The sequence below is a fragment of the Tinamus guttatus genome, unplaced genomic scaffold (genome assembly GCF_059628265.1).
Source record: "Tinamus guttatus ecotype Peru unplaced genomic scaffold, ASM5962826v1 Tinamus_guttatus_pri_ptg000535l, whole genome shotgun sequence".
NCBI lineage: Eukaryota > Metazoa > Chordata > Aves > Tinamiformes > Tinamidae > Tinamus > Tinamus guttatus.
Window position 1 is genome coordinate 227,907 of NW_028289069.1, and position 18,321 is coordinate 246,227.

At 36.6% G+C, this 18,321-nt stretch overlaps 1 protein-coding gene across 1 annotated transcript in view; it reads left to right on the forward strand.

Annotated features, from left to right (window-relative positions):
- The window catches only part of DDC (dopa decarboxylase), a 54,636-nt gene that overhangs the window by 25,603 nt on the left and 10,712 nt on the right, over positions 1-18,321 (forward strand). The window contains exons 6-10 of the mRNA XM_010220890.2: positions 34-177; positions 6,802-6,868; positions 8,766-8,860; positions 10,436-10,503; positions 15,406-15,482. Coding sequence (XP_010219192.1) covers positions 34-177; positions 6,802-6,868; positions 8,766-8,860; positions 10,436-10,503; positions 15,406-15,482 — 451 coding nt within the window. The remainder of the gene's footprint in view (positions 1-33; positions 178-6,801; positions 6,869-8,765; positions 8,861-10,435; positions 10,504-15,405; positions 15,483-18,321) is intronic.

Consider the following 18,321-nt stretch of genomic DNA (forward strand, 5'->3'; position numbering starts at 1 on the left):
TGGCTGCCTTAAAACTTCTCTGCTTCCTTGCAGGCCCATTCATCTGTGGAAAGGGCTGCATTAATTGGTGGTGTGAAGATAAAAAATGTTCCTTCAGATGAAAAATTTACTGTTTGTGGTTCAGCTCTAAAAAAAGTTTTGGAGGAAGACAAAGCTGCTGGCCTTATCCCATTTTTTGTAAGTACTAGGTTTTAATTTGTCAATGGATCTGTTGCTTCAAATAGGCTGTTTTTGGGAAGAGTAGATACTCTCATCCCCGACAGGAATTAACTATAATACAGAATATATTCTATATATATACAATATAGAATATATAGACAGAATATAGAATATAGAATGTCAGGATGGGTTCTGTGAATGTTCTTCACTGTCATGAACGTTGCTGGAGTCATTTTAATTATTTATATGTGCAGGAAAATAATTTGAGGCATTCTGGAAGTGCAGTTCTTTGCAGCAGGAGAAACTCATTTGAGCAGCGGGCTAAAGTAGCTTAAGTTCATAATCCCCAGATTTTGACATAGAACAGTCTTGGATTGGATAAAATTGAGAAGTTTGGTTCTACTATAATAAATGTGTGGTTCAAAAGAGTATTTGCTTATATATCAGATCTGTTCCTCCTGTCAATTCAGAATACCATCTTAGTATTTCAAGTTAAAACAAGAGACTACCACCTGCTTTTCCACACAGAAAGTAAACTTTGTGTTTACATCATGAATAAAATGCTCTGCTCATTTCTGAGCATTGTACCTCTGCAAAACCTCATATAGATCATAATCTGTATAGATTTATGAACAGGTATAATATGTTAGCAATAATATATTAAATTGGCCTACAAACTTTACAAACTGCTATTTATAATATAATACTGATATTTACTGCTATTTATAATGCAATATTTTTTAGTCTTAACAACTTCCATATCTAAATAGCAGTATTATAAAATATATTCTTTTTTCGCTCCTCCAGAAAGTCATTATTTATTTTCTTTCAGGTGGTAGCATATTCAAAAGGGCCAATATGTCTTAAGTTTCTATGAACACTTCAGAATATTTAGCAGATTAAGGTTGTTTATAGTCATGGGTAAATGCCAAATGCGACAAAGAAGCTTAAATCACATGAAGCCTTTTGAAAATACGCGGTTTTTTTGTCTTCTTGTTAATAATCTTTAGTGTCTGTTTATACATTGTGTGAGGATGGCTAGAGTGAAGGACATATTTCTTAGGTGTGGTTTGCTGCTATTTCCTTGCCTGTCTGGAACAAGTGAGTCCCTGGGATGACTGAGCACACCACAGTGATCGCTTTCCAATACAGCAAGGCTGTGACTGAGGGACAGCGCATCCTAAATGCTTATTTAGGGCTGCCTAAGTTAGCTTAATTGTACTGGCTGCATCTGTGGAAGTGTATGTGTGCCACAATCCCTGTGTTATTTCTGTTGCATTATACGAGCTCGCAATATCTTGATCAGGTCCAACTTGATTATCTTACTATTCATTTTAAACCATTCTGTTTTCTAGGCTTTTCTTTGTTTCTTTGTTTTGTTTTTCTTCTTAACAACATGCCAAGTATGGCCCTATGGTATATACCACCTCTCCATGCACCAACAACAAAGGTAATGGGGCTTGTTGCTCATCTGATATCCATTAACAAAAAATGCAAGTTGTCCCTCATAAATATTCATTTCTTGTTAATTTTTCTTGTGTAGCAAAGGGAAATCAAATATTCTGTTTATGCATTCAGCAACACCATTACAAAGGGTGATTTAACTGTTGTTTTTCCTCCTGTGTTTGCCTAGCTGTGCAAAACAGGCTTTCAAAGGCAGCAAAGGCTCAGTCTGAGTTAATATGGCCTGTGCCAGGTCTTCCATTTATTTGTATACATAAAACATGTCAGCTTAGATTAAACTAGATCTCATTATCCTCATGGTTGGCCTCTTAATTCAAAAGGTGTGTTAATTCTCTGTCATGCTGAGCAGCAGTTCATGCACTGCATTAGTGCTCCCTTCTCTGGCTTGCAGATTTCAAAAGCCTTTCCATTTCTTTTGTTCTTGAGTAATTTGGTGCTATTTTGTTTTGGTCCCCTGACAAAGACAGGCACATTGCTAAGGAAACACCTTACTCCACTTTGTTCCTTGCTCCCTGCATCGCAGATCCTTTGCTAACAGGAGAGATCCAACATCAAAGCAGAAAATTTAACAAGAAATTCTGCCTGGAGAGACCAGGCAGTGTGAATGCAGAGAGAACATTGCTAATAAAGAGATCTTGGCAGCCTCCAAGCTGAGGCAGTCTCTCTTATCAGAAAAATTATTTTGTAGGGGATCAAAAAGAAGATCAAGACACAAGCGAAGTATGATGCTTTTTATGCCTGATTCTCTGCTCATATTAAACAAATTGGGAAACATCATTCTAAAGTTGATAGAAATGCTTTATTTTAGAGGCAAGAGGAGAGTCGGGGAGGGGTTCCTTGCAGGGCTTGATGTGAAACAGGATTTCTCATTAGAGCAATTTGGTAATTACAGATTTGCTTTCCATATAAATAATGTTTGGCAAACAGTCTTTTTAGCTGGGGACTGGAAGAGGGCATTGTTTTTAAAAAGAGCATCTTTGAATTCCAGTGCACCATCAATATCTTATGGCACTAGTAACTTATCACTTTCCTCTGTAAAAGCTGTTGCCAAATTGAAGCAATGTGGCTAGAGCTTTCGGTTCTTTATTTCCTAATTCAGATTTGGGTTAATTTGTTTCTTGCAGAATACTCTTGCAGAAATTGCAGCACAGGCTTAGTTTGATATAGTGAAGCAGGGCACACTGTGCAAACTTTACGTTCGGCCCTACCACATGAGGAGGAACCAGAGATGTCACAATTCACACAGAGGTAGTAATTTCCAAGTGTGGCCCACATCCAAGTCTTCATGCAGCCCCTCATTCAGCAGAGCTTTAAAGCACGTGTTGAAGTCATGTTCATTTCATTAATTATAAACACTCGCTGGAGGTTAAGCACATGCTTAACTGCTTTTCCCAGCTGGGCCCTGTGTTCTCAGCTTGATCAAAACCTCTGCATTAGGTGCATGTTGACCAGGATACCTAAAGACAGAGACCACTAAGTTATGCACTTCTAAATTCAGAGGTCTGGTCCACTACATTCAAGCACAGTTCGCTTGAATGTGTTTAAGTGCCCTGCAGGTTTTACACCTGTCTGACTCAGTAGTTGTTTCTTTTCTTTCGTGTGGTAACATTCAAAAGGGCCAATATGTCTTTCATGTATCAGAACTGTTATATCGCAACAGCTGGCATGTATATAGTGCCGTATACTTCAACGACTTCATCCACTTCATGCTGCGGTAACATGATCTCTTTTCTGCTGAACAAAGACCCAGCGTGAAACCCCTCTGACTGCAGCTGAAATGACTCTTCTGAGTGATGACCTACAGGATATTAAGAAGCAGCCTGTTTGTATCTGGACTCGCATGGGAAGCAATAAATCTGCATCAGACTGACACGGGAGCCATCTTTTCAGTAGGAGTTAACACTAAGATCCTGACCACAGATTCCTGTTTGGAAGAAGCAGTCTCTGAGGCATACACAGACCTCGAGGGCGATGTTTCTTACCCCACAGTTTGTGAATTATTACTGTTTCCTAAGATACTGGGTTGTGGTTTAGTAAGCTATTGCATTTTTTTTAAAGCCACAGTAACTCTGAAGAGTGCAAGCTGGCAAGCAAATGAGTAAGGGAAAATAAAAATAATAAGAGAGCATTAAAAACAGTCTCATTTTAATTAATTACACGTGAAAAGCCTAACGGCAAAACTATGCAAAATGCATCCACATCTTTTCATCTTTCTTTTTTTTTTCTGGGAAAAAAAAGAAAGGTGCTAGGAGGTTTTCCAGTGGAAATGGCTGAGAATCTCGACCTTTATTTTGTGCTACCCAAGAACATTGCTCTTGGGCATCATAAAGATTCAAGCATGTTTCCTGACATTGCTCTTGCTTTCAGGAAAGTGATAGGGGAGGTGACTGGCGCAAGCATTTGAGCTGCTTTACGCTTGCAGCAAGGAGGGAGACCGATACAGAGCGCACAGCCTGGAGAGGAGGAGGCCCGCGGGCTCTCCGGAGCCACCAGGCTCCTTTCTGGGATGCAGCCCGTCCCCTGCCCCTTGCACAAATGTGATTACACTGCCGTTGTGCAGGTTACAAATTGAGTTAGATTCACTGCTCAGCACCAAGGCAGGCTAAGGACAGCCCTTGCAGGAACAGGTGCTGTTGCTTTAAGGGGTTTCTGGGAATTAGCACAAGTAGCTTTGAGGCTTAGACACCTGCACAGAGGACAACAGAATTATTTTAGAAGATGAGGTGTCGTTTACAGAATAGGCCATTTATTTAACTGTGTTTGAGCTCATGTAATGTCTTCTCAAAGCAACCTATGCCTTACATTGATTAGGAGAATGCAGTATGGCATTAATGTCAATAATTCGTATTTTCTGTTGTGAAATTGGGCAGTAATTGTCTCTTTATTTGTTTTTTTATTTTAATCAGTGGAATGGCCAAGATAATTGTGCTCTAATCTTGCCAGAAAGTCCAGTATTCGTTATCATGAAATGTATGTGTGTGGAGCTAAGACCTGAGGACACACTTCAGTATTTTCCAATGCAATGGGTCAACCACTATTCTTCTATGTGTATACAGAAAAATTAGATTTGTTTTCATCATGGTCTCCACCATTCTTTTGTGCTCCTATTTCTAGATCAATAGTTCAACCAAAGATGAAATGTAGGTTTTTCCTGATTGTGGGAGCATCAGAGCATCTCAGCTAGGCAGCAGTGCAACAAATGTATTATTATTTACTTCCTATGTGCATGCTCTGCTAGCCAAAACACAAACCTATTCCTCAGAAAAAATATATCCTGCATTTTAAAATATTTTTTAATGTTTTAAATTATTTTTAATCCACCAAAATTATGAATAAACTTCCAGAGTGCTCATAAGACCACCTCAAGCATTGTTAGCATTCTTCTCTTTTCATTTGTCTCAGGAATATGAGAGGGCCAAATGTAGGTAAAAGCTAGATTTGGCAGAAAAAAAAATTGTCAGGAGCAAAATTTTATTATCTCTGTGTTCAATATGCTTCTCATTTTCAAAACTGCATATATTTCCATCCCACATTCTTAATTGTTTGATTGTTTGAAAAAAAAATCTGAATCAGCACTTTCTTATTTTAATAATCCCTTTTCCTGTTACTTTTTTTTTTATTGGTGCAATGAACATTTAGTTATTACATATTATAGTTATTAATTTTGGTGCAGTAGTCAATCTGGGGGAATACGTGCAGTGCTGGAGCTAAAATGCTTTCTGGATTTTGTATGACTACGTTTAATCACTCCTTCCCTACATGAAGGCGGGATATGACTTTCTCTAACAGTATAGCCAAGTTTATTTAAACTGAGTGCCGCCCGAATACTTCCTATTAAGCAGAAACATTCAGCTCTCCACAGAAACAGATGTATTTGAAAGGATACACGGATACTTAAGAGAGACAGGGCTTACCTATAGCAATGGCTTGTTTATTAGACAGCTTACTACTGGCATCATCATTATTTTTTTGATCACAGAAAACTTGTTGGGATATGGAGACAACAAGTCAAGGAAAAACTAGAAGCCCAAAGAATGTTTGTTTTTTGAAAAGTATAGTAGATGGCCAGATACTATCAAGGAGTTCCTTGCTTTTCTTAAAAAGTAAACACAAGTACATAAATAAAAAAGCTTCTGCACTTGAAATATTTGTAGGCATCTTCTGGCTGTGGTATGGTGTTGCGTGTGACCTTGTATAAATCATCTAATGCCTTAATACTTCAGTGTTCCAGTTAAAAAAAAGTATACTTTCTCTATTTAAACTGTGAAGTGTATTTTATTACATATAAATTCAGCATAAGGCACAAACCTGTCCCAAGTTTTATTATTATCTGCAAGAATGAGACTAGGTGTTTAAGACATGACTAACAAAATATAAAATAATGTCTATTTACCTGCACTTGATAGTTGTTTTGTGCATTATAATTCTGTCTGCTTCCTCCCAATAAATTTCCACATCTCACCTTCACCGAGTTACATTCTCTAACAAACATCAAACTTCCCCCAGCATTTATGTTGCCTCTGCTTTTGACCCACTGTGGTCATACGCAGGATGTCTCTTACACGAAACGAACAGAGTGAGGGTAGTGCAGTTTCAGAATTTTAGGATGAAGCTGGGAGAGAAAAACTTACTTGGAAAATACCTCTACCAGTGAACAGGCTCCAGCCTGCAGATCCTCTCAGCGTAAATCAGCTACAAGTCTCTGTTACAGAGCCTCCGCTCTTTAATTCAAACTGTAACATTTTACGGTCAACTGTCAACAGGAATCTCAGTATCTTTACAGTTGTCCATGTTCAAAGTTTGCCTGTACTAGCATAAATTGCAAATCATTTTAATGATAACTGCATGTGTGATATTAGTATTGGTTTACATGAGAAGCATGTGAGACACATAGGAAATACATACACTAGTATATGTGACTTTATTATCCATTAATTTTATATTAATATTATATTTTATGTATTTGTCTCCGTGTATGCTTATGGGAGCTTTGGGAAAAAAAGTAGATTCTCCAAAGTTCCACTGAAGAGTAGGCATCGGCTAAAATCAGTAAATTTTGTCCTAAGTCATCTGTACTCCTGTTTGTTGTCCTTGTGGACAGTTTTGTTCATTTGATATTTTTCTTTGCTGTAAGACTTGTTTTGTTAATGTTTTTGTTTTTTTTTTTTGGCTCTGCAGTTTTGTGCAACACTTGGAACCACCCCATGCTGCTCCTTTGACAAACTGTTAGAACTGGGTCCTCTTTGTAAGTCTTTATCTGCTGCTACTTTCTAAAATTGCAGATATCAGTTGAAGTCATAGTGAGTCACTTCCCAGGCAATTTGCGGTGTCACTGTCCAAGTTCAATGAAGCTTCTTGTTTATATAAATGATACCTTCAGTTACAAGGGTTTTTTTCTACTTCCAGTGTGAAAAAACCAACCAACCAACCAACCAACCAAACAAACAAACAAACAAACAAACAAACAAACAAAAAACCCAGTGTATCATAAGTACTTCCATTTGTAACACTTTTCTTCAAGCCATTCTGCTTACAAGAGGATCTGGAGCAATAGAAAAGACCCAGGGAATGACTGAACTCCAGTTCTCTACACCAAGTGCTTTGTTTCTCTTTGTTTCTAATGACTTTAAAACAGCAGGGCAGCAGGGAAACATGCACCAAAACCATGCGTGTTCTCCTTAACATTTTCTCTTCTATCATCACCTACTTCCTTCCTCTTGCAAGAAAGGAAGGGATGCTGAATACAGTGACTAAGTCATGGCTTCATCGTAACCGTTTCTGTGTTACTGTCTACCTGGCAAGCAAAGGCTTGGTCAGAGGCACACTTGTTGACTGGTGTGACAAAAGTGCACAAGATATATATATTCAACTGTACATTTAGAGCAGGCAGTTTATAGATTGAAGCAGGCAGAAGTGGTATTGACGTTTTTTCATTCATGCAGGTGGGGCCTAAAACACTTGGATTTTGCATGGTGGTGACTTGCTTCGTTAGGTTTTCTCCATTTTACCCTTTCAGCATAAGCATCAGAGATTCCTAGTTCTCCACTCTAAAATGTTTTTTCGTATTCTGCTTAGAAATGATTTAGCTGTTATTCCTATGGACTTGACCTAATAAAACAGTAACACCAATGCTTTAAGGTGTTTCATCAGCTGCTCTCCTCACTTTCTGCTTGTACAGTGCAGGACCAGCAGGAAAACTGCCCGTGTCCTAACTCATAAGCCTCATGATAGCCTTTCTGCAAACAGCAGAATGCTTTTCTTATTTTCCAGAAAGTAATGGAAAAAGAAATAAATATAGTTCACAAGAATACAAATTTCCGCATAAACTTAAGGCCCAAACACAGATCTAAATAGATGTGCCCCTCTATGTAAAAATGTGCATCAGCGTTGTTTGGTGACTTGGGTAACGATGCTACGTGGGCTTCAGTCATTAGCTCCTGGCTGGAATGTGTTGCCGTGTGAACTTTTGCGTGTGATTAATAGCAGAGTGTGAGTAGAAAATTCGAGAATAAATGAGAGCCATATGCTAAAATATTTTTGCAGAAACCACTCAGTGAGTAATCAGAACTAACACATTCTTAAATCTTTCAGTGCTTTCTCTTGGATAAGTGTCTCAATCCTCAAAACAGAGTTTGCTGTATATAGGTAAAAATATGCATAGATGTGTATTATATATATGTGCATACATATATGTGTATATATGCATATACATATAGATATGGAAACCTGTTTTAGAAATGCTTGTGCATGATTTGTGAGCTGGAAGTGGCAAGCACAGCTAAAACTCCAGCTCTTCCTGCTAAATTTTACTAATACAGAAATTAACATTTACACCTCTGGATACAATTTTAAAGTATATTTTATAATGGTCCTTAAATTAAAATTATTTAGTATTATATGCTATTTAATTAGAGAAATCTAAATACTTAGGGATGCCACTCCATTAGCAGAACTGAGGAAGAAAAATATGTATGCACAGATCTTTATGGATTAGCAGAACTCCAAGTGGTAGAAATATTTCATTTTCCCAATTTCAAATTAAATTAATAACATAAAAGAAAATCTCTAAGGCATTTGGTTTAATGCAAATTAACAAGGATTTATAATCTGCTGTTTAATTTATTTGCTTTTTTTTTATTAAGGTAATAAGGAAAATATCTGGATGCATATTGATGCAGCCTATGCTGGAAGTGCATTCATCTGCCCTGAATTCAGGCATCTTTTAAATGGAGTGGAGGTGAGTGAAGTATTGCTTCTCTCACAACCTGAGAAAGCCGTGGTCTTGCATAGTAAGAGGTTTTTTGCATCTTATGCATATGCTTTTCTAAAATCTCTGAGCATGCTGCGCTTCTCTCCGAAATATATATATATCTTGTTACATTATCAGTATTGATATTTTTTCACCAGTTTATTCTGGCAGTATGCAAGTTACTACAATATGTAAGAATTTGTCACTCAGAATCCCAAATAGTCCAAAAAACACATTTCTAGCACCCCAATTCTACATGCCTGCCCACTTCCACCAAGTTCAACAAATTAATGACCTTATTATGCCTGATTGTTTCCATACGTCCTGAGAGACATATAGGGTACAGCCAGCAGTAGCTGTGCCTCCAGCAGATAGGGTTTAACGACCAAGAGATAGCTAAATGAAATATTCCCCCAACAGCACTCGTGTTCCTTTTTTTCCCTCCTCCCTGAGCTACTTGGCATTCAGTTCCTTAGATAAGAATGCTTCAATTTCCTGCTGTTCCCCTCAGACAGGCAGATAAGTCCTTGTCTTCCACGTCAATGGAGAAAATATTACTGTTTGGTAAAGCTAGAAGTTTAAACACAGCACTGATACGTAAAGACTAATAAAGAAGAGAGGAAACCCCTCCACCCCCAACAAATAAAGCGTTTCTTTCTGTCTTATTTTTTATCAGCAAATTAAGCTTGCTGCAATTTCCTGCATGGGAATATCTTTTTTATTATTATTATTACTGGTTACTGAAGGAAATGAAACAGCATCCCTTGTCTGGGCTTGCATGTGTCATTTGTGTCAATATTTAACCACCAAGAGTAAGTTCCCTACCTTACTTATTACAGGGAAATAGATGGATAGATGGATGGATACATTTTTGGATAAATATCTCTTCTCATGTGAGCAGTTGTAATTTTTTTCAAATGAAAGGGAAGGTGATGAGAAACAAATCTGAAAAGTGCTAAGTGGTTTTTCAGAGTCTCCCTTTTGTATTGGTAGTGCTCTTTGCCTTAAAGTCCTTCCCACACAATTTCCTTCTCATCTACCTGGGTTTCTTCCCATGTCATGCCTAAATAAGGTTTAAGTAAGGTTAGGCTGTTATTATTTAACATGTAACCATGTATTGTGAATGTTTATTCTGTGCTGGACTTGTCTAAAAATTAATTTATATTGGACTTCCATTAAAAAAAAACTTTGGTGGTTTTTAAAAAAAAGTCATTTAATGACTAGTCAAAATTTTATGGATGAATATGTGCACAGATTCAGAACTAATGTATCATTTGTCTCTACATGTAAATTTTGTAAGGGTGTAATTCTTGGTTAATACTAAAAATTTAGATAATACCAGAAGCTTATCTGCATACCAATATCCCCAATATCAAATGAAGATTTGACTACAGTAGATATTAAATAGGGTTACATCAGTGTAACATTATAAAGTCACATTAGAGAAACATATTCATAGTGGAAGTATACGAGGTCAATTTGACCAGATTATATCATAAGCACATGGATTCTTTTCTTTTTCATAATTCCTCTTTTTTTTCCTATTTATTTATCCATTCTCAGTTTGCAGATTCATTTAACTTTAATCCTCACAAATGGCTCCTAGTGAATTTTGACTGCTCTGCAATGTGGTAAGTATTACAGAAAAAGGAAACACTACAAAAGAGAAAAAAATGGTAAAATAGTAATGGTAAAATGGTAAAATAGTTTGCTTTTCTAACAGTAGACATCTTTTGCTTTAATGAAATTAGGAATTCAGGATATCTTTAACTTCTATACTATACGGCATTCACTTTCTCATTTAATACAAGTTAAAAATAAAAAAGGAATATACTTTTGATCCACAGGATCTCTTTTCAGGAGAAAGCTTGAAAGCCTGGGGATTATCTGCTCAATTTTGGGACCGTTTAAAAAATAAACAGGAAAAAAAAAAAAAAACCTCTGTTGAAAGGGGTTCTGCAATGAACAGCATGCTAAATGGAGCTTCTCTTTCATAAAATTTCTCTGAGCTTGAGTCCTGATCCTTTCAAAAGTCTTTCTAAAAACATCCGGGATTTGGCTGATAAAAAGCAATTAAGTTCAAAAATGACTATTTATGCAATTTAGTACTGATTTTTCAGTGTCACCAGAGGATGGAAGAGACTGCATTATAAAATAGAAAGATGCCAAAGCAGAGATGAGTAGACGTACTTTGAAACAAAGCAAATTATCATCACAAAAAGAACAGCATTAACAGCGATGCTATTGGGTACCACACTGAAATTTCCTGAATTTAGTATGCTATCAAAGTCACAGTTAATAATGCTTACCAGTAAAACATCTTATCAGTAAATGCAGACTATTTATCCAAATAAAGGAAAGCATCAATTTCAGTTTTATTAAATAAATTTTCTGCAAAAGTAAAAAAGTCAAAAATTGAAAGTCAGAAAAAAACACCCTGAAAAATAATCCAATAAGATAATTCACCTTATTTATTAAAAAAAAATAAAGAAAAAAAGGAAAAAAAAAAAAAAAAAAGGAAAAACCTGAACTTGAAACAATGATTGCTCAGTTGCTTTAGGTTAATGTTTGGCTCCTTTAATATACCAACAAAGATGACTTTTGCACAGATGTGTGTATTATTTGGAAAATGCCTTTCCAAATGCACAAGTTTTCCCTGTATAATCACTTCAAATTCTCCAAGCCATAATGACAATTTTATTTTTATCAGAATAAATGGCTTACATTTTGATCCCGATTCATAAGGACTGGCAGTGATTAACCCAGGGCCCCAGTTTATACGTACTTCAAGACTTGTCATCTCTCTCTGTGGGAATAGGGAGAAGATGAAATTTCTTTGCTAGTTTCTGCCATCATGATCTCATATTTCAAAGAAATCAATATCAAAGTAGCCACTCAGAAATGAGAAAATTCTCTGTCATTCTTTTTAAAGTCTGTAGCACAATTAAGAGGCCAAGTATTCTCCCTATAAGTTTAACTTCTCATTAATTGTGCTTTCCCCTATTTAAATATTTTAGTATGGCTTACTCAGAAAACAAAATATATAAAATATTACTATCCATCTTTTTTTTTTTTGGTCTCAGGAGAATTCATCTTATTTCTAGCAGAGTGTAGATTCTATTATTAATTTCAAAGAAAGCTGGTAGAGGTTTTAATGGTTCTTAAGGTGGAAGGGAGAAAAGCCCAAGCTTCAATCTACTGAGGCAGAAATGTGTAGTTTTTTAGCCATTGGTCTCTCTTTTTGAAGAAAAAAATTAAAAATGAGCTCAAATATTCAAAGGAGAATTTTTGATTCCATTAGATAAAACATCTCATAAAATAATATGTTTTCATAAGTACAAAGATTCCGTTACAAGGAATCTCAAGAGGTCTTGCAAAATATCTCCTCCTCAAAGCTAAAGCTTCATAACTACAGTGTTAACATTTCATTTTAGTAAGGCATTTATGCATAGGTTTAATTCACTTAATAAGGAATTAAATATACATTTAAAGTTAAGCTCTTTGGCTTGAATCCAAATCTATTGCCAAAAGAAATCCAACTACTTCCGAGGCCCAAGTCCAAAGTACACCTATTATCCACTGTAATCCACTGCATGAAAAGGCCAAATTCAGTAGAAATGTAATAATAAAGGTTGAAGGGGCCTTTTGAGAAAAAACAAATGAGAATAATGCGTAGTCCCCTTAGAATCCCTGTGAAGTATCAAACATAATTTTGTACTAGCAAGTAAGTGTTCAAGCAATAGTTTTTACCATTGCAAAAATGCACTGAGCTCCAACAAAGGACAGGCTTCTAAATCGCCCAGGCTCCTCGGTACTTTCTCCAATATTTAAACACCCTCATTTCTTTCCTGTGCAAGCTGATTAAGATAATCCAGCCATTAGATCTGTAATGTAATTATATAACTACTTAGTGCAATTTCTTGCACTGACGTCTTTTGGGATTTAAACCTTTTGCAAAATATTCTTCCTAATGTACTGGAAACAGTGGTCATCTTCAAAATAAAAAAAATGTTTAATATAGTCACCCGAGAGAGGTATTTCCATATTACAGTGTTGGGGTCCTTTAGAGACTCTGCCTTAAAACGTCGAGTCAGTTTTGTCCAATCTGTTTAATTGTCTGTTTGACTTACTATAAAAGAGCAAAAAGTGTTTCCAGAGAGAATGAAAATAATAATCTTGCAAAGTCTTGGTATTATTGCTTTTTTCTTGCTTTAAGGGTTTAATTTTTGGTTGGGAAGAGTTCATTTTGGTATTTTAAAAGAAGATGCTTACTGCATACTTTAAGGAATGCTCTTCTGCAGGTAGAAGTGAGATTTTATTGTTGGCCTAAAATACAAAGTCATCTCTTTGCTTATTGTTTTTGTCAGCTAAAATGGGCAAAATAGTGTGATGCTGTTAAAACCTGAAAATGTGCAATCCAAATAAGAAGTTGCTTTCACAGGTTTTCAGTGCTTTATTTACTAGGATTTCTATTGTGCATTTTGTATTATGAATATTTAACTTGTAAATCTAAGTTAGTGAAGCTAGATCCTAATAGGACCATCAATATAGCATCAAGTTTTTAAAGAATTCTGGTTTATCAGTGAAATTTTTGAAATACTTATTGAAGATCCTTCAGAGGAAGGATCCTTCAAAGAAACTTAACACCTCCTCTGTTCATTGCTGGACTACATAAGCACTTGCTGCAAAGAAGTTTAAAAAAAACATAGGATCAAATATAGACCTGACATACAGATGTGCAATGCAACTGGTTCATATACATTTATGTCCAGGTTTTGGATTTATTTTAGTAATCTGTTTAGATAGTTATTCATGGTTACGAGATTAAAATCTGTGAAGTCCCCAGGTGGAAAGAATGTCCTTAATAATAATAACATCACAATGATTAGTAATGTCATTTTAATAGCAACCAATACATCAACTCATATGGGAAATGCAGGATGACAACATTTTTATATCTTTTATAAAATTTGCCAACAACATAACTGATGTCTCAGCAGAACAGCTATATGCTATATTGTTTAGTACAGCATATTACAAGAGAAGGAATGAAACTCACAGTGCAGCTAATGATATTGCACAGTACAACTAATGATTATTTCAGTATAATGATACTAAAACTTGTATTTCAGTAGCTCATCCCATAAACAATTAAGCTGAGTATGCCAAAGTAATAAATATATCAAGTAAAGAGAAGCTCATGGAACAACTTCAGGTTTATTCACAATATAAACCTTATTTAGAGCTGTTGGATAATGGTTTCTTCTTCCTGACAGTAGAAAAATTCTACAATTAAATAATTATTATTGTTTTCACTGTGAATATTGTGAAGGCCTATTACTACTTTTCATATGCATAAGCTTACTTATGCATTTAGGTACTTAAGCAGTTAGATAGTTTCCACGCCTGCAGGCAAGTAGTTTATGAACTTTGGTACTCTCCTGAATATTAAGGTAGAAGGAGGGCTTTTTGTTTGCTTGAATGAGATGTTTAATGTTTATAGTTTAGAAGTGGAAGAATGTGCAGTTATATACCGGTCTGTGCATTTATACACACAGACTAAAATACCAGAAATTAAATTTTTATTTAGGATTTTACAATAAAAAAATAAAAAAGATATGCAGTAAATCAGAAAAGATTTGGATTTTGGTTGTTTAGAGTGATGTCCCCAAATTGACATAATTACTACTTCGTGAAATATATATATAGGCATAGTATAACGATGTAGCAGTCTTTATCTTTTTGATTTCTAATTTCTTCTTGTTCAGCATATATAGAAGACATCATTTGTAGAGGCGTGTCACTCTTACAGATAAAGTGAAGAATATGCCATCAAAATCTTGTTATTTGCTGGAAAAATCTAGTTTATTCTCTCCGTAAAGGGCACGCTGGCTTTGGAAACTGAGTGCAGTGACACTGTGGCAATAGTAAGATATGCCTCAATTTTATGTTTGTGCTGTGGTTCGTCTTCCAACACAGTCAAGCCAGAGTGGCACGAAGGGAGATGCAAGAGGGAAACCTGCCTTGGGACAGGGTGGCTGCTGCCACCAGCCACAGCGCAGAGCGAGGGCAAGGCAGCATCCATGAAATCTCTCCTTAGCTTCGCATGGTGTCTTGAAAAGCCACAGCTGTTCCCACCTGCTTTCTACTTCAGTATTTGCAAAGCAGCTTCTGTTCACTGCAGGCGTTGGTGTTGCTTTGGCTGGTCACATGCCCTGGTGTGTCTGTCACTGTAAGAAGGTTTCTGGGGCCTGCTTCCTGTCTGTTTAAACATGCAGCCACGTGCGGGCCCGTTGGCTGCTAAGCACTGAGCTTCCTACGTGTAGCTGCAGTGCTAGGACAGCTGTGAAAACACAGCGCCCTGAATATGGCACAGGCTGTGCCCAGGAGATGTGCCAGTGATGGCCTTGAATTTCTCTGTTTAAACACATTTAATTCTCCTTCACTTCTTGGGGAAATTTGATCCCTTAAATATGTATTGCTTAAATTTCTCAATTTATTTCCTTTTTTTTTTTTTTTTTTTGTCCATACAGGGTGAAAAAAAGATCGGATTTAACAGGTGCTTTTAAATTAGAACCTCTTTACCTGCAGCATCACCATCAAGAGTCTGGTAATTTTATGATTAAATAAGATAATCATTATTTTACTTGAATACTGATATTTAATAGAAAAAAATAGATTAAACATAAAAACTAAAATATTTTTAAAAACTACCTAAGTGATTTTGGAACCCATTTCCATTTCCAGAGTGCCTTAGAGAATTAACCTTATTAAAGTGCAGGCACGTCTGGTGAGATTTTTAGTTGATATCAAAAGCGATTAAGAGAAAGCCATTTTCAGAAGCATTAAAGTGATACTTTTGTTTTGGGATTTCCCCAGCTCCAGATTTAATGCTGGCTCTTTGCATGAGAGTTGAGGAAATTTTTTTGAAAAGTCTTTTAGAAGTCAAATGCTGTGTGCGTGTCCCTCACTGCTTTCCCCAACATATCTTTCACTAGAATGGTTTCTTTCTCATTTTTTATCATTTAGCATTGTTTTTATCATTTCTGAAGCCTGTGACCTTTTTTTCCCAGCTATGCAGGCTCTGGTTCAAATTTTCAGTTGCACGTCAGGAGCAAATGTTCCTTGAATCTGTATAGGAAGAGTGAGCTGTGTTTGATAAGTGTGCTCTATTTTGCATGCCAGCTCCTGGGAACACGATCCTGTTACTGTTCCTGTTGGGGCACTCTATCTTGTATTGACTGTAGCAACAGGCATACGTGCAACCTATCAATCTACATAGAACAGTATTCCTCAGAAAATGCTTACCAAGTGCTTAGAGATTTTAGGCCCTGCACAAGGTTTCTTCAAGAACCAGCATTGCTCCTGACACATACCTAGCAATCACAGAAGGTCGTCTGTCATCCTGAAGCCTCATTGTTTTTATACGTTTGCTTGATAACTGACTAAGTATGAAGTCACAGCAGTGCTGTGCCAACATGTGGCACAGGTTCATGCATAACAGTCGCAGAAGATGCATCTCCTCCAGGTGAATGTTCTTTTCATTTACCTTATGTCTTGTGTTTCCTGGAGTTGCTCGTCATCTGTGTTTAAAAGTATATCCCAAGTACTCTTCTGTTCTTTCTGTTATGCCCTCTAACTCCTTGATGTTTAAATTAATCCCACCCAGAGAATTTCAGCATTCACTAAAAAGTGGTAGGCATAATGGAACCCTGTGCCTTAATCCTGAACTGGCAGAAACTTCTCTTTTTATTCCTTTTCCGCATTTCCAAGCAATGCAATTAGAACAATAAATGATAAAATGCACTCACTCTGGAGCTGAGCTTTACCATCCAAAGGTTAGAATTGCTAAGAAAAAACATGTGCCTGTTTGTTTGCCATTTTTAAATGAAAAATACAAATTATAGTAACTACTTTTGAATCACTGAGTCTTACTTACCATACGTAGTAGATGTTCCTCTTGAGGGGAAAAACATCCAACTGTAGTTGAATGAAATTATGTTCTTGTGACAATTGAGAGTGCTGATACAAGAACCTTAGGTCTTCCTCCGGTTAAATAACACTCAAAGAAAATAAAACCTTCCTTGATATTAGCTTATTTCAGTGAGGCCACTTACTTGACCTGAGAGTTTTCCCTCCCCAGTTGGATAAGGAATTGTTCAGTCTTTGTCTTGCCTTCACTGGCGGTGATAGTATGTTATGTGATCTGGACATAATGATCCCATACAGGTCAGCAGATTATTAGTCTAGAGACACTAGGTTTTTCTCTGCCCTCTTCCCATTTGCTAGCAATTTTCCAAAGAGATGGACAAGACTTTTTCAAATGCAAATGTCTTTAGTTGAACTGCTAAATCCAATCCACACTTATGCCTTCAGTAAAAATGGCCAGATTTGCAAAGGTGCTAGGCTGTTACAGTCCCTATTGATCTCGGTGTGATTTATGGGATGTCAGCACTCCTGGAAATCAGACTTGTCTGATGGAGGGTCTTAGTTTCTTAACTGAGTATGTCTCAGGTCGGAGAATTCCCACCATGGTTTACAAGGCAAATGAAGTGGCATTTTTGAACTCACTCATCTCTCACTCAAGAATTTAAATGAGCGGAAAAATATATCTATCTGTGAGCAATTACTCTTAATAACATATGGCAATTATGTGTGCCCCCAAGGGGAAAATCTTTATTTTGTCATTAATTATAATTTTGTGTGATTTGCATCATCACACCAGGAAGATTATACTAGCTTGCCTGGCAACCCTGGATATAGGTCAGATCCTAATGGCACTGTTAGAAGAATGCTGCTTTATAGTCTATTGTGAATGCCACATACGCTCCCACAATTCAGTTCCTCCTGGTTAAATACAGATGTAAGAATAAAGCTTGCAATCAAGGACTAATCACTGATTGCATTCTGCTTCACAGCTTGTGAAAGGCGGTGTTGTGGATCATTAGACGTAGCCCGTTACACGAGCGTAGGATTATTTATCTATCACCAGTTGCTTCACTCTTTGCTACTAGTCTTTCAGCTATCAGAAAAATGGCTGCTGCGGTGCAGAACAACATGAATGTTACCAAATTTCCTTGATACTCAGCTAAGACAACAGCGGTCATCTACTGAAGCCCAGGAACATGTTAATGATTGTTTGGGACTTTTTTCCCCCCTAGTGAATATCTAAGGAACCAATTAGTGAACCAAATCAGTATATATTGCAGGAGGAAGGAAGGATCATGTGTTCTCTTGTTTTTTTTCACTGTGTACATGAGGGAGTGCTGGCGAAAGAACTCGGAGCACTGAAAATACTGCTGTTATCTTTCCCTGGAAAATATGAGGCCTGGGAATAACATAAATTACATACACTCGTCAAATTCATAAGCTACAGTTCCATGTAGTAACTTGTGATACTAATTCCAGGAGTACTCAGATGGCATTTTCTCTTGAAACTTAAGCACCTG